Here is a 26,611-nt window from a genome sequence, read left to right on the forward strand (position 1 = left end):
AATCACTGGCAAGTTGGGCGGAGCCTCCAAGTCAAGTGGTTTGAAAACCTTGTGTTTGCAAACTTCTTCATTCATTCGAGGTTTGCATCAGCAGAAAGACAATTGCGGCAAAGCCTTCATGAGAATGTTAACTGCAGACTCCACCTTTCCAGCTGGCGAGGGAGAAAACCGTATGTATTTAATGAAAGGTTAACTAAGTTTAAGGGGGAGGGAGCTTCACTAGGGGAACAGAATCTTCCCCTGTTAGGCTGCCACAGGGGTCTCTAGAGATCAGTAGAGGCTGGGGAGCGGGGATGGAGAGGTGGTGGGGGTGGAGGGGTGGAGAGCTATAGGGTGGGCAGGAAGCACCATTGCAATTCTGTATTATTCTATCATGGTGTATATTACTTAAATACATTTGGAGAAAGAGGAACCAACAGTAAACTTGTTAGTGCACTCTTCTCCGGCATCTGGAATGTTCACTCTGCTGCTTCCCGCCAGAGTGAGGCTGGGCTTTACACTTATCTCACCCACAGTAATTAAAAGAACTGTAGCGAAATGTTTTAGGAGTTAGGATTGAAATAGCCGCCCATCAGATTACATTTCCCTGTAGTCTTAGAGACACTTGCCGCTGCCCGGCCCACATTCATACTTGATTCTGAGAACCCAGCTACCTCAGGGAGAGAGATAAACAGCCCTTCTGAGTTTCTAAATCAAAGAAGGCATCCGGATTCCTAGAGGATTGGTGGGAGGACCTTGGACATGCTCAGACACATGGCTCTATCCAGTGCACACCTAAAGTGCCCCTCTTCCAACCTCCCCTCCACCTCCATTCCTGACTCCCACAGCCCATGTCCTCTGTCCCTCCTGCTCTCCTCCTCATGTGCGCCTTTCCCCCAGACTTCAGGGCTGTCAGAAATTCTCCCCCTCCCTTAGGGCACCCATATATTCCTGGCCTTAAATGATTCTGTGGTATCAAGGAACAATCTCAATCCTACTGTTCCTATTGTTATATGCCAAGTTTTTCAGTAGGGTGGGAATGGGAGATCAATCCCACCCTCAAATCCATCTGCAGTTTTACTTTTTGGTAAATGGTGGGAAAATGACATTGGAGACTTCTACTTTAAAACTGTATCCTCTCAATTTGAAAAACGTTTATAACTCATTCTTTAAATCCATTTCCTGTTAATTTTTTAAAGTTTTATTTTATTTTATGTGTGTGGGAGTTTTGCCTGCCTGTTAGTGCACCACATGCATGCCTGATGCTCACAGAGGTCAGAAGAAGGTGTTGAATTCCCTGGAACTGGACTTAGACAATTGTGAGCCACCATGTGGGTGCTGGAAATGAATTGATCCTCTTTCTCCAAGGGCAGCAAGTACTCTCCACCTCTGAGCCATGGCTCCACCCCCACTTTCATATTTTTGTTTAGGAATAGAATAGTTCTTGAAAAACAGAGTTCACAATTATTGTTAGCTCAGGGGTCTAGTTAGTGTCAGCCTCAGGAGATCAGGCCAAGTTCCTCTAGGTGGACAGCCCCCTGCTGTGGTGGTGGGAAACACAGTCTGGGAGCTGGGGGACAAAGTGAAGAGGAAGGCAATCTAACCAGGCCTCCCTGGAATCCCTGGGCCCTATCTGGGCCATCCAGTGCACACCTAAAGTGCCCCTCCTCCACAGCTACCCAGGACCCTTAAACAGACTGAAGAACCCACCCTGCTTAGGGGAGAGCCAGAGGTGTCCGCGTCCTCTGCTGCCCCTGATTTTGAGTTGTGGCTCGGCCCTCCAGGTGCCTGCAAGTCACATACTCCTCCTGTAAGTCAGAGCACTTACTGTGCTTGGAAAAGTTACCAAAGTAAAGATTTCCTTCCTTCTCCAGACTTTTCTGTGGGTTGAAAACGGCGGCGGGCAAGTCCTCACAGCAGTGGGCAACGTCCTTAAACAAACTGACTTAGGAGAAAGTTGCCGTAGCTGCTGTCTGTGGACTCAGCTGTCTGGGATCCACTGCAGCCTCTCTCAACAGTTTCACTTTATCTGACTAATACCAGAAGAGAGAGCTCATGAATAGTACTCCTGTTTCTCTGGTAAGCAAGTATTTCTGAGGGAGCAGAGGTTAGAGAAAAATGCCGTGAAGGCCGTAAGAGAGCCGTGACTAAGCAATACAGATGGTGAACCCCCAAGATGGCGGCCTTCTTCATCACCTTCGAGGCCGAGACAAAGCCCAGGGCGGCTTAAACCAAACCCGGCAAGGTTTTTTTCCTGCCAGTGGGGGCCCTGCTGATGAACCAATCCCAACAGCTCAGGGCCAGAGTGTTGGTTTTAAGGAGGTGCTTTTACTATGCTAGGATGCGGCACGCTCCTCGGCCAGCGAGTAAGAACGACCACCACTTGAGGATTCTTCTCAGATCATACTTTATTGGAACGCCTCTTGGTTAAGGGAGAGCCGGAAGTGAGGGGCCCGGAAAACTAAATTGCAGCTGCTTATATAGGGAATCAGGCAAACGTGCCATACTGTGATTGGGTCCCACCAGAATGCAAGCACGGGGAGCCACGGGATAGGCTGAGGACATAAGGTTGCTTACCATACCCGCGCATGCGCAGGTCACAGGACATGTAGTCCTGAGAGCATAGCCAAATATGGAGTTGTTTACAGCTAGGCTACCAGGAAGCCAGCGCCATCTTTGAATGTTGGCTCCCTACACTAGGAAAAGACATGAGTCACGACAAATCCTTTATCAGAGCTGAGTTTTATTAGAAGGGACAGGGGAGGGACAGAAGATAGCGTGACCAGGAAGAGACACAGGGGGAGAGACAGAGAGAGAGAGAGAGAGACAGAGAGAGAGAGAGACAGAGACAGAGACAGAGAGAGAGGGAGGAGAGAGAGAGAGAGAGAGAGAGAGAGAGAGAGAGAGAGAGAGAGAGAGAGAGAGAGAGAGAGAGAGAGAGAGAGAGAGACAGAGAGAGAGAGAGAGAGAGAGAGAGAGAGAGAGAGAGAAGGAAGAAGAGGAGGAGGGGTCTGTGTCCCACTTCTTATGGATTCCCCTGCTCATGCTAATATGGGCTTACAGAGCTCACCACACATGAGCAGATGGTGTGATCACACAGTTTGGCTACTGAACTGTGCATGTGCGGTCATCTAGCTCAAGGCGTGGCTGGGAATTCCAACACAGAGTAGGATGTGTATTTTGATTGGCACATTAAAATTAACACACATTCCTTGTTTCATTATGGCGAATATATTGAAACCCTCTCAGCTATTTTTAGAAGCATTGTATGTTATGGTGATCTATACTCATCCTACTGTGCCTTTAAACACCAGACAGATACCACTTTATAGTAAATACTGTCTACTTCCTCTCCACCTCCCTCAAGAGATATTTGTACTCGATTGTGTATTGTAACCTCTTCACAACAGCGAGACCATGGAACACATCTGCTTATATCAGTGAATAAATGGGGAAAATTGTGATCCATATTCCTATTGGGGAATCTCCAGCTTGGGGGTGGTGGAGCATTCCATGCTTTGGTCCTACTCCTCCCTTTCCAGACCCTGCCCACTCAGAAAGCCCGCCAAGTAGGGGCCACCTCTCCTCAGCAAGCCCGCCAAAGTCAGTCCCCCCTGGAGATGACCAAAGACCACACCTACAGGCTACCCTACAGCCACTAGGGAGATGCTTTGCTCTGTTCAGAATAAACCTGGATTTATTAATTCGGCTTGATTGGCTTATTGCCTCAGTGGTGGAGGATATCCAATAACTGAGAATCCCAAACTTATCAACTCCCATATATAATGGAATACTACACACCAATAAGAGAGGATGTCCTCTTTAGTGACAACATGGGTGAATCTGGTTGACATGTTGAGAGGAATTAGTCAGGCATAGAAGCTTAACACTGCTTGTTAGTTTGAAAGAACTAGTTAAAATCAGACAGGAATTTATATTATTTTCTTGGATTTGGGAACATTTTTTTTTTTAAGTACGATGCAAAACTAGAAATCATAAGGAAGTTTATGTATTCAAAATATGGAGGAGTTTAGAAATGTCCCAAGATTTACTTTCTGTAGGGAGTTTGAGGAGCTATGAGGAGTAGAACCCAGGGAAACCAGATTGCTCACATGCTGAGAAGAGCTGGGGCTGGAAATGAGCACATGAAAATTATCATGCTACATTCCATACCTTTGTATAACTGGAAAGAATGAAGGTCAAGTGTTTTGTGTGGACCCAAACTCCAGAGGCCACAGTTTAGTGCTTAAAGCCTTCCAATCCTACATATCCTCTCCTCCATTGTTAATGGGTGAGGCTTCCTGGTATTTTAGAAGTGTAAAACTGAGCAAAAGGCAATGCTTAAAGTCAGGGGACTTTGTAAAACATATAATTTGCGTTCAGTAAAATTAACTCACTTGATGTACATCTTCATCACGTTGGAAAACATAATCATGCATTCTTCATCAAGATATATAGGGGCTGGAGAGTTGGCTCAACCATTAAGAGCATTTATTGCTCTTACAGAGGACTGGCTTTGATTCCCAGCATCTATATGGTGGCTCACACACTCACCCCTAACTCCAATTCCAGGGATCTAACACACTTCTCAGAACCCCCCGACACTAGGCATGCATGTAGTACACATATACACATACACACAGACAAAACACTCATACACATAAAATAGATCTAAGACAATAGTTTACAAAGGATATAGACTCCCTGCCCCTTACCCCACTCCAACTTCCCCATTCCCTGTTGCAGACACTCTGTACCTCTGTCCCCAGCCCTTACACACTTACTTTTCCAGAATGCCACAAAAATGGATCCCTGAAGCAGAGACTTCACATTTGACTTCTTTCACGTCCATGCAGCATTGCTCTTCAGACAGTGCAGTGTCTATCAATAGTGTTTAGACACACCGCTGGCTAGATTCTAAGAGACAGTCCACAGCACCACTGGCACAGGAGCAGTGCTCTGAATTCACAAGTGTGCAGGCACCACATAGTCAAATGTTACACAAAGAAGTTAAGAAAATCTGGCAGGAAGCTTGTAGAGAAGTGAGAAGAGGAAGTGTGTCGTGGCAGTTTGGGTTTCTTTTCAAATAAGCAAGAAGGAGACAGCTTCCTGTGGCTCACTGCCATTAAACTTGCTTAAGTTTGCTGATAAGTTTAATTTAGAGACTTTTGAATCAGCAGCCTTGGGACAATGCCTGGTAAAGTTGTATGAGAAAATGGCAAGTGCAGGCTTGTGTTCTAACTTATTTCCTCTGTTTGAGAGTTTGTTTAACTTGTCATCAGCTTCAGGACTTTTGGATGATTGCAAATGTTGCGTTTTTTTTTTTTTTTTTTTTTTTTTTTTTTTTTTTATAGTGATCCTTAAAGCTGCTACAAATATACACTTAAAAGTTTCTTTTTCTTGAAAATTAAATTGGGCTTTCCTTTCAGTATGGGGATATGTGGGCAGGATGCGGGCATACTACCATATTGTGCAGTTTCTGCACAAATAGCTTCATAGTAGTTGCACAATTTTGCCTTTCTAAAAGAAGGGTGTTAGAGTCATATCAACATCGAATTCATCAACCTCCTGTTATATAGACAGTCAATTTTCTCTTGAATCTAAGATGATTTTTGCCCAAGACAAGTTCAGAGACATTTCTCTCACTTTATAAGGAATCAAATGACTTCACAATATCAAGGTTTGTGCTTGGGTCTACAGTCTTTCTCATGTCTTGTTTTTAGCAGACAGACACCAGGTTGTTTCAGTAGCACATATTGGAGTGATGCCATCCTTCCCTAGTCTACAAACCATACATCTCTGTTAAATATGTGTTGACCATGTGTGTTCGATGTAACTTCTGGAGTCTTTTTTTCTGCTGTATCTTCCAGTGTCTGTTCTTTTCCTATCACAAGGCTGTAGTGTTATTTATTTATTCCTGTTCCCATAAGTCAAGAGATTAGGCAGAATGATCTCTGAATTCGACCCTTTTTCAGAATCATTTTGGACTCTTCGTTTCTTTTTAGTTTTCATAGTACCTTTCATATACTTTGGTGCTATGAATTTCATTTTTTCTGAAGGTAATCATTCCCCAGGAAGTGAAACTGTTGCACCTATAAACTTGCTAAGAAATTGTTGACATATGAGCAGTATTGAGTGTTCCAGTTTATTATGTGAAGCATTTATTTATATTGTTCTTTTATTGAATAAAATAAGGGAGTCAAGTAATGGGGTAAAAACCTGATTGATCAGAGAAGCAGTGGAGAAGAGACCAATGACCTCCTGTCTCTTGCCTTCCCCAATCCAATATATATATATATATATATATATATATATATATATATATATATATATGTATGTATGTATCTTGGGTCCTACAAAAGGTCCATGGCTAATTCTGGTCAGCTAGTCACTAGCTCTGCCCATGATTCAGTGTTACAATTTATTGGCAGTCTTGGAGTGTCTGTGTGAACAAATATCCTTCAACAATTATGTGTTTAGATCTGCCTTGATTTCTTTTTTTTAATTTAAAAAATTTTATGTATATGAACATTTTGCCTGCATAAATATCTAGCATCACTTGCATTCCTAGATCTGACTATAATCAGGAAAGGGTGTCAGATTTCTGAAACTGGAATTATGGATGGTTGTAAGCTACTATGTGGGTGCTGGAATCACACCAGGTCCTCTACAAGAGCAACAAGTGCTCTTAACCACTGAGCCAACTCTCCAGCTCTGTCCTGATTTCTTCATAATTTTACATGTAGTATTTGTTATGCTGATTATGAACTTTTTAAAAAAGATATATAAATTTATGGTTTTTGGCATTACTGTAAATGGTGCTGTCTTAGACCTTAACTTCCTTCTGACAGTAATATGCAGCTGACTCTGCCATGCTGACATTGTGTCTTACAGCTTTGTAAATTCAATTTTTACGTTTAGTAGTCTTTTGTAGAGTTGTTAGAATTTTTTTTTTTTTTTTTTTTTTTTTTTTTGGTTTTTCGAGACAGGGTTTCTCTGTGTAGCTTTGCGCCTTTCCTGGAGTTCACTTGGTAGCCCAGGCTGGCCTCGAACTCACAGAGATCCGCCTGGCTCTGCCTCCCAAGTGCTGGGATTAAAGGCGTGCGCCACCAACGCCCGGCTGAGTTGTTAGAATTTTTATGCAGCTAGAACCATGTCATCTGTGAAGAGAAACACTTTCATGTGTTTTCAAGAAGTGCAAACTTTCTTTCTTAAGACACTTATTTTATGTATATGGCTGTTTTATCCACACACTTGCTCATCATATGTGTCCTGGTGACTATAGAAGCCAGAAGAGGGTGATGGGTCTCCTGGAACTAGAGTTGTGCACAGTTGAAAGCTACCTTGTAGGTGCTAGGAATTGAACCTGTGTCCTATGGAAGATAAATGGTCTTAACTGCTGAGCCATTCTCCAGCCACATGACCCTATTTCTTTGCCCTGGTGAGACCCTCCTGTGAAAAGTCATCCTGGAGTAGTGAGCAGACATCCTACTCCTGCTCCTGATTACTGGGAAAGCTTTCTCAACTGTGCTCTTGGGAATCAAGCAGACTGCAGTTCGATTTATTGTTTTGTTTGTAATGGATAACTTTTGTAGGGTTGAGGAAGTTCCTCTGATTCCTAATTTTCACACACTTTTGGTGTGTTTATTGAGATATTTCTATTTTTCCTCTTTTCTTAGTTTGTTCATAGGTCTAATTACACTGATTTTCCCCTAATGTGTCTGTTCCTCCTTCTAACCAGAACACTTTATGGAGAGAAATCCAGCTGACTGTTGTTGTTGCTTCCCACTGCTCCTCACTCCTTTTGTTTGTTGCTCTTTGATGATTCACCCTTAGTTCAGGAACTGGAAGACCCTGGTCAAGGTTCTGTTTCCACCCACTCTAGTCTTCTTTCCACCGTGGCATCCGTTACGGACCAGGACCTTCTCTGAAAGGGGTTTGCAGTTTCCTTTCAGGTACTGGTGGGCAATTGTAAAGTGGGTTTTTGTGGTCAGTTTCTTTCGTTTTTCTTAAGAAGTTCGCATTCTTATATTCATATTTTACAGGTGAAAAGCTCCAAGGAAAATTTCACAGAATCATCGACTCTGTTAAGCGTCTCTGGTGCCGGGCAGGGATCATCTTCATCATCTTTATGGTTGTTGTAGCTGCAGTTGTGTTGCCCTTAGTTTTTTCACTGTCAGGTGAGTGACTCATGTCCAGGTTCTGCAGTGTTCTGTCCGCATCCACGCTGTCACTTTTACTTATGATCACTGTGAGCCAGGCACTGTGGGAAGGGCTGGAGAGAAAACTCACTGGAAATTCCTGTTCTCTGGGAACTTGGAGTCTAGCAGGAAGATGCAGTGAAGGATCAGCACAGGCTGTGGTGTGCACAGGAGGCCAGGCTCAGCATCCCTGGGAAGATGACATTCAGTAACCTCTAGAGAGAGATGCTGGAGATATGTGTCCACCTGGGAGACCAATGGCAAGCAAAGAACAAAGACAAGAAAGTAAAGGAGTAGCCTCAAGGAGGCTGCTGCAGCTAAGGGAAGTGAGGGGAGTGAAGAGCAATGTAGTTGGGGAAGGTACCGAACCCCCACCCCAACCATGACTCATGGTTTCAATTAATATCTTCAACCATGGTCTGAAAATATTAAATAGAATGTTCCAGAAATAGGTAATTCTCAAGCTTTCATTGTTAGACTATTCTGAATAATGTGATTAAACATGTATAACTTTCCTGCCATAGCTAGAGTAAATCATTCATGATATTATTTTATAAAATCAACTTTAACCATGTCAATGAATAATATACAAGTCTAAACTTGGACAAACATTTGCCAAGAAGACTTAGTCAGTGTAACCTAAACTGTTATGTAGCTGTGAAAAGAGTCAGATAAAGAGAAGATACAGTCACCTTCATTTTTTTGTTGCATTTGTCCCTTTCATTAAAGCCTCATGGTACTGCATATAAAAACAGGAAACAGCTACAATAAATTGCCCTACACTAAAAATAAGTGTGTGTGTGTGTGTGTGTGTGTGTGTGTGTGTGTTTGTGATTTCTAGCATTTATTTCCTATCAAATCACTTGTTTGTAGGCTCAATAGCCCTTCAAAGGAGCCATACATTCATTCTTATCTGTTAAAGGAAGAAAAAGACAAAGTTATGAAAGAAAAATATCTATTATTTTTCTAAGCAGCCCTCTGAAAATTTGCTGCATTCAGGGTTTCTTACAAACACACACACACACACACACACACACACACACACACACACACACACACTCACATTTAGGGCTTCTTACACACACACACACACACACACACACACACACATACACATACACACACGCACACGCACATTTAGGGCCTCTTACACAAGCACATGTAGCTAGAGTTTTTTTGTCTTGTCCACAGTCAGGACAAATCTTTGTCACCCGCCAGTCCCACAGTTGCTCAGACCCAACCAAGTAAACATAGAGACTTATATTGCTTACAAACTGTATGGCCATGGCAGGCTTCTTGTTAACTCTTTTTATAGTTTAAATTAATCCATTTCCATAAATCTATACCTTGCCACGTGGCTGGTGGCTTACCAGTGTCTTCACATGTTGTTGGTCATGGCGGCAGCTGGCTGTGTCTCTCCCCTCAGCCTTCTGCTTCCCAGAATTCTTCTCTCTCCTTGTCCTACCTACTTCCTACCTGGCCACTGGCCAATCACTGTTTTATTTATTGACCAATCAGAGCAATTTGACATATAGACCATCCCACAGCACTTCCCCTTTTCTTTTTTTAAAAAGGAAGGTTTTAACTTTTACACATCTCCAAAGCCAGCTTGGTATATTTGGGAATTTGGGCGTAGCTTCTCTTACTACTTCCTGCTGGAGGGGGGCGCTGTATCTATGGGGACACAAAGAAAATTTTAGGATCATGGAATAGTCCATGAGGCTGTATTGTCTGAGCCAGTTGCTTTCAAACCATTCTGGATGTTGGATCATCTGGGCCATGGTGTCATCGGAGACCTTTCAGGGGGTCTTGGCTGGTCAAACCTGATGTATCTTAATCTGGAACAAATCCATAGCCTCTGGCTTTCTGTAGAAACAAAAGCAGAGCCTCTTTTTCAAAGCAACCTATCCTTACATCCAAATTTTGAAGTCAAGGCACCTTTAAAATATACATTTTGGCTTAACTCAACAGCTTTTATGATCAAATGTTTTTCTTTAGTTACGAATATCAAAGAGAACATAATCCAGATTCTCTGTGTGGTAGCCATCTTTATGTGGCTTATGTTTTATATTACCTTGAGCCTATTGTTTTAAACTGCACCATTCTAAGACTGAAAAGGCGCTGTGGCTGCTGGCTCTGCCCACTTCAGCTTCCCAACATGGCGGTGGTACATACGTTTTCCACCAGCTTTGGGAGCCATCAATTCTCAGAAATAGTGGGTCTATGCTTCTTATCAAAGCAGCGTGTAGCCCAGAAACCTCTTTTTGTTTTGTACTAGCAAAGGCCAAATCCACCATGCAACTTAATGTGCCACTTGCAGCGGCCTCATTCTTGCCATACTGCAGGTCGAGCGCACACGCCAGGAACCTGCCAGTAACTCAAACCGGCAGCTGCTGCTCATTTGAGAGAGACAATTAGGAAGCTGTTTTTAGTTCCATTTTAGAGTCTTTTTTCAGGTTTTAGGTGGAAGCCCCATGCTGGGCACCATTTGTAGCTAGAGTTTTCGTGCCTTGCCAACAGTCAGGACAAATCTTTGTCACCTGCCAGTCCCACAGCCGCTCAGACCCAACCAACTAAACACAGAGACTTATATTGCTTACAAACTGTATGGCCGTGGCAGGCTTCTTGCTAACTCTTCTTGTAGCTTAAATTAATCCATTTCCATAAATCTATACCTTGCCACGTGGCTGGTGGCTTACCAGTGTCTTCACATGCTGTTGGTCATGGTGGCAGCTGGCAGTGTCTCTCCCCTCAGCCTTCTGCTTCCCAGAATTCTCCTCTCTCCTTGTCCCACCTACTTCCTGCCTGGCCACTGGTCAATCAGTGTTTTATTTATTGACCAATCAGAGCAATTTGACATACAGACCATCCCACAGCACGCACACACATACACACACACACACACACACACACACACACACACACACACACACACACACAACATAACCATTCCAACACTTGCCAAGTCCCAAATTCTATCTATCTCACTGAACTTCCACACAGTTAGAATAGACAACCTGAAGCCAAGGAACTTTGGTCATGGTTTTAGACTTTCGCTGTATTTACATTTTTATACACTTACCAGCCACAAACTAGAAAAAAAAACACCAGCAAAGTTGAAACTAGAAAAATAATGCTCTTTACAACTCTATTCATAGCTTATGTGTCCTTTGCTGCATCCTGTCCTTCCTCTTCACCTTACACTACTCTTCCTTGTTCTTCATGTTACACTATGCCCACACTCACAGCTGTTTACACTGTACATTATAGACTAGGATAAGTATATGGGGGAGTGCATGGGGTCTTTTCTGAGTTTGTGTGACCTTATTTAATATTATATTTTCTAGGTCCTCCACTTTGCTGCAACTTTCATTTTTCTTTATGTCCAAATAACATTGTGTTTGTACATGTAATTCATTTTCATGATCTGTTAATCAGTTGATGGACATCTTGGTCAGGTTCATTTTGTTACTATTGTAAATAGGGGAGCTATTAATAAGCATGGATGTGTAAGTATCTCTGTGTTATGATGTAGTGTTCTCTTGATATTTGCCCAGGTTTGGCATAGCTTCATCACAAAAGGACTAATTGTAATTTTTAAAGGAGATTCCATACTGGATGTATAAGTTATACTTTCTCCAGTGAATAAGTGTCCCAATTTCTGCCCAGAGCTCTGACATCTGTTGTGAGATTTCTTGATGATTGCCATTCTGACAGCCTCTAATGATGCCAGTATATTTTCATATGGATTTAATGTGTGTGTATATGATAACATTAAGTCCTTGATCAAAGTTTTGGAATCAAAAAACCATTTTGACCATGTCATGTTTTGCTTGTTTGTATTTTATCCATAGTTAAATCCAGAGAAGGAGGGAGTTTTCTTTATTTTCTCATTACAAAAGGAGGATGTGAAGGAGGATTATAAGAAAGGAGCCTGTAGGATTCCAGCAATCAGGAACAGTCCTAATGTTTTAAGAACCTATGATTTTGTGCAAGGTATTGGATTCTTTAGTCCCTGCACTCAAGAGGTACAGCCAGCAGGAATATTACAAAATCCAGACAAGTACAGTCCACAGAGTGAGATCTGAACCAGGCAGGAGGACATAGATTCTGTCCCCAAACTATAAGTACAAAGAAGAAAAGAAAGACATTTCTGTAGAGTGCCACATGAAGGCTCTTGATGGGAGATGACCATGCTAGGAGGAGTCTCTTAGTGATCAGTATTGAAAGCTATAGTCCAAACACACACCTCAACTGAGATTGGGTGGTTAGCTGAAGAGAAAATTCATGGAAATGTTTATTTATGACATGTCACTGCATTTTGTATATTTTAGTGAGAAAGGAAAAAACAGGTACTACAAACCCTGAAGCTGGTCATGCCAATTGCTCAAGAGACTGGATTGAATTTGGAAGTAAATGTTTTTATTTTTCTGAAGTCACAAGTAACTGGACATCCAGCCAGACCTCCTGCATGAATCTAAAGGCCCATCTAGCTAAATTTGACAGCCTGAAGGAGCTGGTAAGAAATTATCAGGACTTGGTTTGTTGTTTGTTCTGTTGAATGTCTATTGCCTTGAGATAGAGAGCTTAAAGCTGAGGCATGAGGAAGGTTCCCACCCTAGGCATTGAGGGACATGGGGCACATGTTAGTATGGTCCATTTGTGATGGTAACACATCTGTCTGTAGCCCTGAGGACATTCCAAAGATATTCTGTCCTGTAATGCTAATAGTCAACCTGCATGGCCAGACATATATTTGACTGAGAGACATGGTGGTCCTGTCAGTCTTTGTAAAAGCTGGCAGGTGTTGCATACTTAAGGTGACAACTATTAATAATTGCGAATACAGGCTTAACAAGGGACTTGCTCAGAAGGGTGGGTGGTGGCAGTGTACTATGGATTACGGTAGTAAAATGCATCCACTGAGAACTGAGGGCTATTTAGTCGATTATCCTGAGTTCAAACCTGCTGCCATCCTGAGAGGAGGCTGTAGGGCAGAGACTCCATGGTCATCTGAAGCTGAGAGACACATGTATTTGCTTCCTGTGTATTATGACAGGATTTCCTAAATGGACACAAGAATGATTCTGCCTACTGGATTGGCCTGCACAGAGAGTCAACACAACACCCATGGACGTGGACAGACAACACTAAATATAACGACTTGTATGTTTTCAGACCTCTTTTCTTGTGTTGTGATGTGTGTGAGTTGTGGTTATGAGAAATGAAAGGCAGTGTCATGTGGAGCCAGTTGTACTGGAAACATAAACCTTTAGGCTGGAGGTGTGCCTTGGGGGATAGGTTGGTGGTACATGCCACAGTCAATCTCCAGTGAACTCCACATCTGGACAAATTTAAATCCATTGGATTTACTTAGTGTTGTTTTACTCCAAATCTTAAGGATGATGGTGGCACCTGGGGTAGATGTTTTGCTCTATGGCACTTGAAAATCTTTCCTTGCTGATGACTGCCCTTGTGGGATGTAGGCAGAACTGCTGATGGCTCCTAAGGGCTCTGAAACCCCAGGAAGCCACTGCAGAACAGCTGGGACTTGTCAGACAGCTGTTTGCACAGCTGCACCTGTCACAGAAGCAGAGACTCCAGGGGCTTTGGGAACCTCCTCTGAAGTCTCATCATCAAAGAGCACCCCAGACAGCTCCTGGATGTGAGCATAGCCATTTGAACAGACCCATTTCACTGGAACAGTGAAATAGAGCCCCAGTCATGTCCATCATTAAAGACCTTTCAGCAATTTACTAAGTGGTGCATTTCCTCCCACTTTTATACATGTGAAAAATACTTCAAGATAGAATTGATGATCACCTTGTGGTGCTACCCATGGCTGAAGTTCATTTGAACATGGCAGCAAGCACCAGTCCAATGCTTTGTAGACACAGTACAGGGTTCAACATGGATGAATGTCAAAGGTCTGGTCATCACATCGAACCCTGAGAATGCAAAAATCACTAGGTGTAAATCTCGTGCTGGTGATTCCTCCTGGACTCTGCCTTTGTGTGATCCATGTTATAAATAAGCAGTGGAGACGAGTGAGCTATCATTGCAGGAGTGAATGCAATGGCAGACTCTGCAGAAATTTTGTCTTTTTTGTTTTAGGGTTCCCATCCGAGGAGAAGGAGAACATGCCTACCTGAGTGACAGAGGGATCAGCAGTGGCAGGAACCACACAACTAGGAAGTGTATTTGTAGCAAGCCCAAGAGCTAAACTTTATTGTGCCCAGAAGTTTCATAGCTTGTGTCAAAGATATCATGAGAGACCTGTAACATGTTATCTATAGTCACTGACTCATTTCTTTATCTTCTAAAATTATCAAAGTCAATTCATAATCCGTGGTGATATCCAAGATGAAAACCATCATAGACATCTATACTTATGAGTGTTTGGGTGTCTTTGAGAGATTCTAAATTAATTTCAGTGCTTTGATATGAGTTGGTACTCATATCTTAAATGTGAATAGCAATCCTGTCAGCATTAGTGACCTCCTCTTTTATGACCAGATATGATTTTTTCCATTAGTTTTTCCTTTGAATCACTGAGACCTTAAAAAAATGAGGGGAGGACAATATTGAGCCAAGATGGCTGCAGCATACATGGCTGCTGTAGAGGGCTAGAGGGGAGGCATCCTCCTGCACCCTTCCACCACAGCTCTGGGTATCCTGCACCAGGCCACATCACTGGTCTGCAACCACCAAGGAGGAGCCTCACACTCCAATGCCACAGCCTCAGCAACCCAAGCCAAAGCAAGAGTGATGTCCTTCTGTTAGAAAGTCAGGGAAAAGTGTCAGAGAGAATGGTTGTATCTTCAGTAAATGTGCTCTCGCATGTCTGGAATATCTGCTGTCAGAACCTTTAAAAAATGTTTGAAGACTGATTCAAGAGGTTGGTTTGTAGGGTGGGTTCTTGGTTCCAACTGGAGACAACACTGCTGTGGAGCTGCCCACGGGACACAGGTATGATGGTCATACCCAATAAGTCAGCAGGATGACCTTCACCAAGGACAGAGAGATGTGCCTGGAGCTCGAGTGGGTCCTGCCTCAGATACCCTGCCCAGCCAAAAGATCACCCTGTCTCTGGGCAACCACAGGATATCCCAGACCAGTCCTAGTGATAGTCTACGATCACCCAGGCTCTGAGGAACATCAGGATCTGTGATGGAGAACAGTTCATTTTCTGGATTGGGCCTCCTCAGGAAACCTGGTGCTAGCAGGGTGGTAAACAGCAGCCTGGATCTCTTGCCACCTCTGCCCACAATGCACTACCCAGCTCCACGACCCCCCTGAATCTGAGCAACGTTGGGATATCCAAGATGGAGAATGGTTCATTTTCTGGATTGGGCCTTCTCAGAAAATCTCCATGGTGTGTGCTGCCGCCAGACTCCATGGTGCTTTACGTGGTCCATGCTACAGCTGGGGCTCTTCTGGAGTCATGGTTCTGTCTGCCGTTTCAGGCTGTGTTGATACCCATGGAGCATGTTGTTACTGGAGACCAATCGGACGTCCCTGGTCTGTGCTCTCGCCTGGAGCTGTGTCGATGTTCTAGTCTGTGCTGCCCCCTGAGGCTGTGCTCCTGTTCACAGTCTGAGATGCTTCTGGGGGCCATGTTGATTAGCATTGCTCCTGTTACCAGTAGGAACCCTGTTGACCTCTGTGGTCTGTGCTACCACTGGAGGCCATGTTGATATTCATGGTTTGGTCCATGGTCTGTGCTGTCACAGTTGACATCAAGCCATGTTGGCATCCCTTGTTCATGATGCTACCTGGGGCCATGCTGAAGTCAGTGGATTTTGCTACTGCTGGAGGTCTTTGTTGATGCCCATTGTCCCTGTTGCCATTGGAGCCCATGTTGGTGCCCCTGGTCTGAGCTACCACCAGAGGCCTTGTTTGATGTCTGTGGTCTGTGTTGCCAATAGAGACCATGTCGGTGTCCCTGATCCATGATTCAGCCTTAGACCATATTGATATTCTTGGTCCATACTTCTTCCAGAAGACAAGTGGATGTCCATTGACCTTGTCTGCTGTCTGAGGCCATGTTGATGTTCATTGTCCATGCTGCTGCTGAAGGCCATGTTGATGTCTGTGATCTGTGTTACATCCAGAGGCTGTGTGGATGTAACACAGATCACAGGCCATCTATGATTTATGCTGCAGCCTGAGGCTATGTTGATATCTGTGGTCCATCCTGCCACTGGGGCCCATGTAGGTGTCTGTGGTTCTTGTTGCTGCCTGAGGCCATGTTGATTTTAGCTGCCTTTGAATCCAGCTACTAAGCCACTACCTAGAGTAACTCAGACTTTTCAAGAGTGAAGATAGAAAGATTTCTATAACTTCACATACGATCTTGTCAGGTCATGCTCTTTATTCTTCAGCTCTAATTTTCTTTACAGCTCTAATTCTTCTTAGTTCTAATTCCTTCTAAGTTCTAATTCTTTCTAGTTCTCTTCTGTTCTGCACAGCTATATACATATTTTTCAGGAGGCTTTTTTCAATAACAAAGAGTTACAAGGCTACCTTTGAAGGTCATAGTGCATCCTTGAGTAAACAATAAGGGGTAGATCCATTCACCATGGCAACTCAATGTTCCAAGGCTCCTTGTGTATCAACTGTGACCTGAGACTAGGGGCACAGTGGTGAGACAGGCTGCTGAGAGATCTGCACAGGGAGTCAGGTCTTTATCGGCTAGACTTGGCAAGTGAAGAATTGACATAATATTTGAGTCTTTGTGTTAATAACCAGCACTTGGGAGGCAGAGGCAGGCAGATATCTGTGAGTTCGAGGCTAGCTTGGTCTATAGAGTGAGTTTCAGGACAGGCCCCCAGGCTACACAGAGAATCCCTGTCTTAATAAACCAAGAAAAAAAAAAGAAAGAAAAGAAAGAAAAGAAAACCTTGGTTAGACATCTGCAACTCTGACCTTGTGCGTATCTGTAAAGTTTTTAAGTTATGATTTATTTACAGAAATATTCAGTCTAGTTTGAAACTGCTCTGAGGTTTCAAATCAGTGAAATGTATTTAGCTTATCATAGACTGGGGTGAAATTGTTGTTTTCTTATGTTAGTCTGAGTTTAAGGAACAAAGCAGGCTTTTAAGTGTCTTACAGTCCTTGTGGGGCAATAGATCTAGTTATAAAGCATATCCTAGGATATTCTCTTCATCAAAATTATACATCTTCAGTAGAAATCAACTTCCAGACCATCCACAACTGTGTGTGTGCCCAGTAGATGGAATTTATTCACAAGATAAATACACAAGCATTGGGGAGAATATCCGTAACTGTTTTTAGGAAAGAGATATAGTGGCACATGAGAAAAATTACAGACAGAAGCAACCAGTCATTTACAGTCATTGATCCCATGGCCTCGCCAAGTGGGGCTTCCCATGAAGGAGTCAGTCTGGTGGGTAGACCTGCTGAACACTAGTTTTCACCTGCTATATACCCGCACGGCCTCCAACACCTCCCCCTTTTTCATTTAATAAAAAGGAAGCATGTAAATCTCTCTTAGGGCAGTGAGTATGTGGATAAATTAAAAGTCTAAAGATGATTTGAAGAATGATAAGTAATATTGTAATGATATTGAAATTAATAAGAATCAATAATCAATAGACATGTAATCAACTTTTTTATTAATGACCAATATTTATAATGAATCAATAGTTCATATTTATAATTAATAATCAATTATCTATACTGATGGTAAGCTGAGAACTAGTGTAAACACCCTGTAGGTATAGTTGCATATGGTCTCAGAATACCTTTGATCTATAGTAAGGCAGAGGAGTAATATAAAAATCTATCATTAGTTAGCATGATATGATGTGGTTAAGTGTGTCTAAATATTATGATTATGAGTTATCAAAACAGAATAGTTTAGTTTAGAACATTAATCTTTGAATAATTGTATTAATTTGATTAGTCTGTATTTTAATGAAGCATTTTTGGATAAAGAGTATACCTGAATTAGTGGTGTACATCTGTAGGACAAAAGCTGTAGGTGAAGTTGTCTTATATCTTAAACTTGTAACCAAAGCAATTATAAACCATTTTAGCTCTGAGAGAGCAGTACCAACTGGTCTCATTGTATACATAGCAAGATTTACATATCAGAACAATTGTCAGAAGTGCGTATGGAGATTGTTTGATAGTATATACATTTCAGGATCATGGGCACAATTTATACAGTTAGTAATAGAACATTTTTTAAAGAGAGTCCAGCTCCTGGGCTGGAGAGTTCTGCTGTGGGATGTTGTTGTGTATGTTGTGAATGTGTTGCATAAATAACACATTTATAATGTTGATAAATAAAACTCTGATTGGCCAGTAGCCAGGCAGGAAGTATAGGTGGGGCTAGCAGCCTAGGAGAATACTGGGAAGAGGAAAGGAGTCAGGAGTTGCCAGCCTGATCCAGAGGAAGCAAGATGACAAGGCAGAACTGAGAAAAGGTACAAAGCCACATGGCAAAACATAAATAAGAATTATGGGTTAATTTAGGTGTAAGAGCTAGTCAGTAATAAGCCTGAGCTAATGGCTGAGCAGTTACAATTGATATAAGCTTCTGAGTGATTATTTTATAAGCAGCTGTGGGACCACCAGACCAGAGGAATATGGGGTCTAGTGGGACCAGGTAGGATGGAGAAACTTTCAGCTACATTTGGTATACCAATTTGGGGCTCTTGAATTTCCATAAGGCCTAAAAGAGTTTAAAAAGGGCTTCTAAAAACAGAATAATGGAGCCAAAAACCAGCTTTTTACTTCAAGTCTCATGCGGATTGAGATATAGAGACACCAACATACAGAGATACTGTAGCATGTGGACTTGAGCTACTATCGTGGATTCACAGTGTATGGGTTTCAGTACAGCATTGCAGATTCCTGCCACTGTATGAAGTGGCGTCTGCAAGCCATGCAGCATGGTGCATGGTTGAAATAGCTTTTGCCAGTACAGACAAAAAAAAACATACAAAAAAATAAATAAATAAAAAGAAAGGAAAAAAAAAAAGAAAAATAAGAAAAGAAAGAAAAGGTTTTGGGGCTACACACTGATGGATGGAAGCCTAGATCCACTGCATGGTTCCCCCTGAGCTGGCAGTAAACATAGTTCCGCCTTGTTGGAAAGCTGAGGTGGGTGGAGCCAGCAGCCAAAGCTGCCATTTCAGGCCTAGTCATGCTGCAGCTTAAACAATAGATTCACAAAAAGACAGATTCAGATGAAATGAACCTCTAGATGATTTACATTATGTGTAAAAATATTCATAGGCTTGGAAGAGAGAGGAAAAGGAGTATAGACAGTTATATTAAGAAATAGTTTTAAAAAATAAGTCTTTAAAGAGACAGTAAAAGTAATATAAATGTTAAACCACGTAAAGATGAAGATTACACAGAGAATCCGGATTATGTTTTTGGTATATTTACTGGAGAGAGACAATTGATTGAAAAGGCTTCTCAGTTAAACCAAAAAGTATATTTTAAAGTTATCTTGACTTTAAAACTTGGATCTAAGGTTATGTTGCTTTGGTTTCCACAGAAGATTAAAACCTATGGATTGCTTCCAGGCTAATATGGTTTGATCATCAAAGATCCCCTGAAAGGTCTCTGATGACACCATGGCCCAAATGATCCAACATCCAAAACGGCTTCAAGGCAACTGGCTCAGACGATGCAGCCCCACAGACTAGTCCTGTCAGGACTTGACCTTAATTCTTAATTTTTTCAGGATCCCCATTAGATTGCCAGTGCCCTCAACCAGCAGGAACTAGTATGAGAAGCTATGCTCATATTCCGAAAAAATTGTTTATAAATGTTTGTTTTTATTTAAAGCAGACTGATTATAAATACAATCTCTTTCTAAAGAAGAAAAGGGATGATATTATACATATGATAGGATAAAAGGGTAGATTATTGAACCTACTTTTAAGGAGCAACAACTTGTTTTAAATTGCTATACACATTAGCTTATTACAAATTTAAAGTTAATTTTGTTATACTGTATATATATTTCTACTCTCATTTAAGGTATTATGTTTATGTAACTCATTTAAATTGTAATGGATAATTAAGAAATACAGATTAATAGTCATCTAGGATAATCAAATTTATAGTTTTGTTAATTAAGTTTTTTAGGTATATAAAATATATTTTAATTAGATATGTAATCTTCAAACACTTCAAAGACCTACAGAATATGGCATTTTAAATGTTTTAAAAAACTTATACTTTCTGGACAACGAGACATGTATGCTCCTGGCAGCACCAATTTACTTCAGAGAAGAGGATGGGCATCAAAAATACTCCATATGGAGTTTATCTTCTTTTTGGCAAAAATAGCCAATTGGGTAAGAAACTTTTCTTGCCTGAACTGCTTGACAAAATGTTGTATTGACTTGAAGTGCAAGACCCATGGGAAAATGACCACTGAATTTGCTAAAAGAAGGTGAAATGGTCCTTCAGGTTCCTGCTTCACATAGGAGACTGCCAAATATTCTACAGGACACAGGGAGAAGCGACTAAAAAACTCTAGTCCTGTTGGCTGAAGATGGATATCCCAACGTTACAGAGGAACTTTGGGTAACTGTCCAGGTAGCCAGGTGTCTCTGTCATTTTAGATTTTTGGAAGTTGCTTACAATGCTCTTCCTGTTTACTTAGGTAATATTATATCCTTCTGAGGTCTTTGATGTAGTTGAAGACTAGATAGTTACAATTATAGTTTTCCTTTCCTTTATAAAAGGAAAGATAAAAGATAAATTAGATATAAAACCTTATACTCAGAAATATAGGATAAATAGAATATTTTCTTTGAATTTGCCAAATATAAATAGACTAGATATTGTAACTCTAATTCTTGCTTGATAACTATTCTATTATATGTAATTTTACCATATTAAAGTTAAAACCTTCCCTTTTTGATTAGACAGAAGAGGGGAAGTGCTGTGGGATGTTGTTTTGTATGCTGTGTATGTGTTGTTCTGATTGGTTGATAAATACAATGCTGATTAGCCAGTAACCAGACAGGAAGTACAGGCAGGGTGAGAGGATGAGAAGAATTCTGGGAAGAGGAAAAGGAGTTAGGAGTTGCCAGCCTGACCCAGAAGAAGCAAGATGACAAGGCAGAACTGAGAAAAGGTACTAAGCTACATGGCTAAACATAGATAGGAATTATGGGTTAATTTATGTGTAAGAGCTAGTCAGTAATGAGCCTGAGCTAATGGCGAAGCAGTTACAATTGATATAAGCTTCTGAGTGATTATTTTATAAGTGGCTGTGGGACCACCAGGCCAGAGGAACACAAGGTTTGGCAGGATCAGGCAGGACAGAGAAACTTGCAGCTACAGAGTTCAATATAGAAAAAGGGTAAGTGACAGGGGTATAGAAATTACTCATGGTTACTTCCTTTTGATATGGGGGCAAAACTGTGTTGGGCTCACAATCTGGAATGGAGTGGAAACCTGGGAAGAGTAGATTGTTTCATTCATTTTCCAGGCTCTGATAGACATACAGGCAGCTTTGGAGCAGTCTGCATTGGGAGGGTGCAGCATGGCCCTCTGGTATATTGAGCTGGAGGTCAGAGGGCAGATGGAGCAATTTGTAAATTTTTAATTGTTTAGAAATCTGGTGACAAATATATATTAATGGCACAATGTGAAGTCAAGGTAATTTAAAGAGGAAACTTATGATTTAGTTGTACATTTGGAATTTTTAATTGTACATTTTTGCAGATGAGAGAAGGGCATTCCAGGGCCACGGTGAGAGAGGACAGCCCCCAATCTGCCCCGCCCCTCCCCAAGTTAGGCAGGTGGGAAAACAAACTGTTGATAAGTAATATTTATCTGATTTTATTTTGATCTGTGATAATGGATCCAAGTTGATTTCCTGAGGGTTATAAGACCCTTTTTAAGAGGCAAAAATGTCAGATATGTTAGCATTATTATTATTTATGATTTGTTTTGAAATCCATGTTGTAGAAGAGGCAAAGAGGCATAGTTTGAGTCATAATAAGAGTTTTGAAAACTAAAAATGATTTTGGTAAAAGCATTTTCTGTATCCAGAAAAACTGGATGTGTATAGATTAGACAGACTCCCCCAACATAATTGGAAGCATCTTTAAGTGCATAGTAAAAAAACAACCCAAAACAACAAAACAAGCCTGTGGCTAAGATAATAGTAGTAGTGCTAGATGAATAGTGTAGTGTATACCTCATATCATTCATTTTCCTTCACTTCTATAATTTTAGCTTTTATATCTCAGTCCTTATTTTGAACCCCAAAATCATTTACTCAGACCTTTATGACTTAGTTAAACTTTCACACTCAAAGCTCAAGCTGTTATAGTTTGTACAAACTTTATATCCTAAAATATCTTCTTTATATTTAATTTGTCAGGAAACACAGGTGGTTGATTATCGAGGGGAGTCAATGTAAGACAATAACTTATTTTGAAACCTGTATAGGAAATTTATTTTTTATTTGGAATCTGGTAGCATAACTACTTGTTCTCAGATTTGGCGTTAACACAAGGAAGTGAGGCCAGTGGCCTGATTTTTAGTTAATAAGAAAAGTTGAGAAGGCAACTGAAACCTCAGGAAGGGTGTTTATCATATTTCACCATAGCTTTATTGGAGGCAATGATAGTAGATTTTAGTTGTGAGTAGGAGCAATATGGGCCTTTAGCTGTTAAATTTAGGTCTGAGATTTTTGTGTAAAGGAGTAACTTGGGGAATAGACACCACCTTTTTATCAGACAAAGGAAGGCTATTGAGTCTAAAGTATTCATAATTAAAGTAGAGCCCTGATAGAAATCAAAACAAGGCACAGTTTCCTTTATTGTGAAAAGTTTAAACATTTTAAATGTCAGGGGGTAAGCAAGGAATTATTTATATTAATATTTAGCATGTTTAGAGATATAGTTTTGAATATAATATAATATATATTATACATATAATATAATATAATAAGAATATAATCATTTGTAATATATTAAGTATTAAATTGTTTCTTTTTAATAGGTTATGATTTAAGTAAAAGTTATCTGTAACAGTTAATAGTTGAGGCTATTGGCTAGATTGGGAGTGATGCAGATTCTAGGTAAGGAAACAATCTGACCATGTATTGAGAATCAGTACATAAATTACAAGGTCTTTCAAAACCATTAATCACTGTTATTAATTCCAGTCCCTATGCAGAGGTTTCCTGTGTAGGACAGGACTCTTTTTGACCAATGAAAATCAATGCATCTTGACGTGAGGGTGAGCCATCAGTGAAGAAAAGGCAGCTGGAGGAGGAAGTGGAGCTGATTTAGTTCTATAAGGAAATAAAGCAGGATGTACTAATATGAGTTTTAACACATAATGGTCAGGTAATTGATATCAGAAAATTGCCATTCTACAGACTCATAAGACAAAATGTTATGTTGTTTAGCTGTGTAAGGATTATTATGTCATGAACATCTTGCCCAAACAATTCTGTATTCCATTTTCTTCCTTTACTTAGTAATGAGGCAACCAAAGGGGATAAGGCAGTTACAATTTTTTTTATGGGTTGCTGGCAAATGTTATAATTCCAGTGGCTCTTTCTGCCACAAACAGGCAGTGGGGATATATTCAGTGGGTAGTACAACAAGACTCCATGGGTTAGTATAATCTACATGAAGAAGTCTCTGAGAATTAAGTTTTTCTTCTATAAGAGCCAAGGAAGTTTGAGCTTCAGGTGTTAACTTTCATGATGACTTAGGATTAGGGTCACCTTGGAGAATATTGAATAAAGATTTGAATTTGGCTGTGGGTATATCCAGATAAGGACAAATCTAATTAATTTCTCCAAGCAGTTTTTGAAAATCATTTAAAGTTTTTAAATGGTCAGTCCCTAATTGAAAAGGTTGTAGAGAAATGAAGTCTGTGTGAATAACATGTCCCAAATAGGAAATGGAGGCTGAAATTGATTTTTTTCAGGGGCCACCTGAAGTCCATATAAAGTTAACTGTTGAACTAGGAATTGTAACACCTTCTGTACATAAAGTCTATCAGCATGAGAAATCAATATATCATCCACATAATGAACAAGATAAGCAGAGTACTATTTAAGAACTTGCAAGAGAGCTGTATTTAGAAACTTCTGACATAAAGTCAGGCTTGTCCTGCTCTCTTGAGGTAAAGTTTTCCATTGATATCTCTGAGAAGGTCTCTGAAAAGTTGGTGAAGGCAGGCTAAAGGCAAAAGCCTGACCATCTTGGGGATGTAATGGTAGGGTAAAGAAACCATCTTGTAAGCCTATAACTATTATATTGTGGCCATTAGGGATGGCAGACCAGGTTGTAAAGTGCCCATAGGCTCCATGATTTCATTTAATTTTCTAAGATCTTGTAACAATCCTTATTTGCCTGATTTTGTTTAATAAGAAAAATTGGAGTGTTCTAAGGGCTGGTGGAAGGCTCAATGTGACCCTTTTGAATTTGTTCCTCTACCAGACAGGCAACTACCTGATTCTTTTCACAGGGTAAAGGCCACTGTTCCACCCAGAGGGGAGCATTAGACTTCCAGTTAATGGGATCAGTAGTTAAAGGGACAGTGGCCCCTGTGTTAAATTTTGATATCCTATGTCTGATCCGTCATTTTTAATCTTTGGAATAATGGGCTCAATTTTATCCTGGGCGAGTTTACCCAAGGCCCTTTTCAGTGTTCATTTCCATCTGTAACATTTGAGGTGATACTAGTTCATTAGAAGACATCAGCCATATACCCATCTGTTGTACCAAATCCCATAGGGTGAGGGGTAGATGACTGACTAGACATTAAGTTATATTATTTAATTATGTTTAATAGGTTAAAGTTTAAGTAAATCTATTCTAACAGTGCATAGTATAAGTTAGTTGTCTGTATAAACTTAGAACTTTATATTTTATTATTGCTAGATTTAGCCTAAAAAATAATGTTTGAATTGAAGTGGTTTTAGTATGAAAATGAAAGCTCTTATTATAAATGTACAGGGAAGTTGGCAATCTTATAAATCATTCATAATGCACCATGAGATAAATTAGGTGCAGGAAAGAGACCAAAAACAGATGTTTCATGGGAGGAAGAGGGGGGAAAGGTTATTTTAAAATGTTAAAGGGGAAGATCTTGATGTCTTGGTGAGAATGACTTTAGTTGTAAGAGGCAAGCATCAGCAGGATACCTGCTTCAGTTCCGTGGACCACCCGGAGTGGGAGGGTGGGTGGGAGCGGTGAAGGTGGAGGCTGAAATGAGAGTGGAGATTGCATGCAGTCAGATGCAGGGAGCAGAGACGCAGGGAGAATAATTGTTTATGGAGCAAGACTTTTAGTTCTCAGGACATCTCAATTAAACCCAAAAGTCCTGTAGAATTTCCCAAATCATGGGGAGAGCATTCTCTCCCTAGTGACTTGGTTCCAAATGGGTTAACAAGAAGTTCCTGGATGTGACCAAGATTTTTGTAAATAAGTACGATTTGCATAATATCAATTAACCCAGGATGTCAGAGCCCACAAAATCCCAGCTTGTGGTTTGTTTCCAAATCACTGAATCAGAGTTTATGTTATTCTCCAAGGCTACATAATAAGGTGCAAAGGATGGTTATCAGGTGTCTTATACATAAAGGCTTGACAACAAGATGTTTTGCTGTGGGGGCATGGTTACCAGGTGTTTTGAAGGGTCTACACTTGGTTGTATGTTGTGCTCTGATTTTTGTTGTTGTTGTTTTTCGAGACAGGGTTTCTCTGTGTAGTTTTGGTGCCTGTCTTGGATCTTGCTCTGTAGACCAGACTGGCCTTGAACTCACAGAGATCTGCCTGGCTCTGCCTCCTGAGTGCTGGGATTAAAGGTGTGTACCACCACTGCCTGGCCTGTGCTTTGATCTTGAAAGGGGGAGGTCTTTTTCCTCTCCCCTTGATAGCATATAAAGAGCCCATTAGAAATAAAGTTGAGGCTGCTGGGTATTGACTCAGGGCCCTTCTGCAGTTATTCTGTATCTCTATCTTTTTTCTTCCTCTTCTGTATTTCCTATCCAGCAATTCCTCCCTTTCCCTATCAAGGGACCCTTTGGTAGGTAGGGGCTGAACCCCAACACTGGGCTGGGCCTTGACACCAGAGAGAGAGAGAGAGAGAGAGAGAGAGAGAGAGAGAGAGAGAGAGAGAGAGAGAGAGAGAGAGAGAAAGAAAGAACCATATTCTCAGTAAGAAGAGGAGAAGGCAGTTGGAGAAACAACTCCTTTAAGATTTTCACCAAGACAGTTTCTGCTGGTCAGTAAGCTCTTGAGCAGCCAGTATGTGAAGCAGGAGAAAAAACCCAAGTAACTAAGTAAAAACGCCTGCTGCAGTGCGAGCATCAGCAGTGCAGAGCTCTAGGGAGCTTGGATGCAGTTCCTGTCAGACAAACCTCCTAAAAGCAGCACCATGTGCTTGGCTTTCCTGAC

The 26,611-nt window shown here is 41.1% G+C and overlaps 1 protein-coding gene across 1 annotated transcript; it reads left to right on the forward strand.

Annotated features, from left to right (window-relative positions):
* LOC121828139 (C-type lectin domain family 2 member E-like) lies at positions 1-26,159 on the forward strand. The gene is made up of 5 exons (XM_076566032.1): positions 1-170; positions 8,025-8,159; positions 12,515-12,699; positions 13,240-13,346; positions 14,295-26,159. The coding sequence occupies exons 1-5, from the start codon at positions 119-121 to the stop codon at positions 14,401-14,403; spliced, it is 588 nt and encodes a 195-aa protein (XP_076422147.1). The 5' UTR covers positions 1-118; the 3' UTR covers positions 14,404-26,159.
* Positions 26,160-26,611: the final 452 nt, after the last annotated feature.

Source organism: Peromyscus maniculatus, chromosome 3, assembly GCF_049852395.1.
Source record: "Peromyscus maniculatus bairdii isolate BWxNUB_F1_BW_parent chromosome 3, HU_Pman_BW_mat_3.1, whole genome shotgun sequence".
Classification (NCBI taxonomy): domain Eukaryota; kingdom Metazoa; phylum Chordata; class Mammalia; order Rodentia; family Cricetidae; genus Peromyscus; species Peromyscus maniculatus.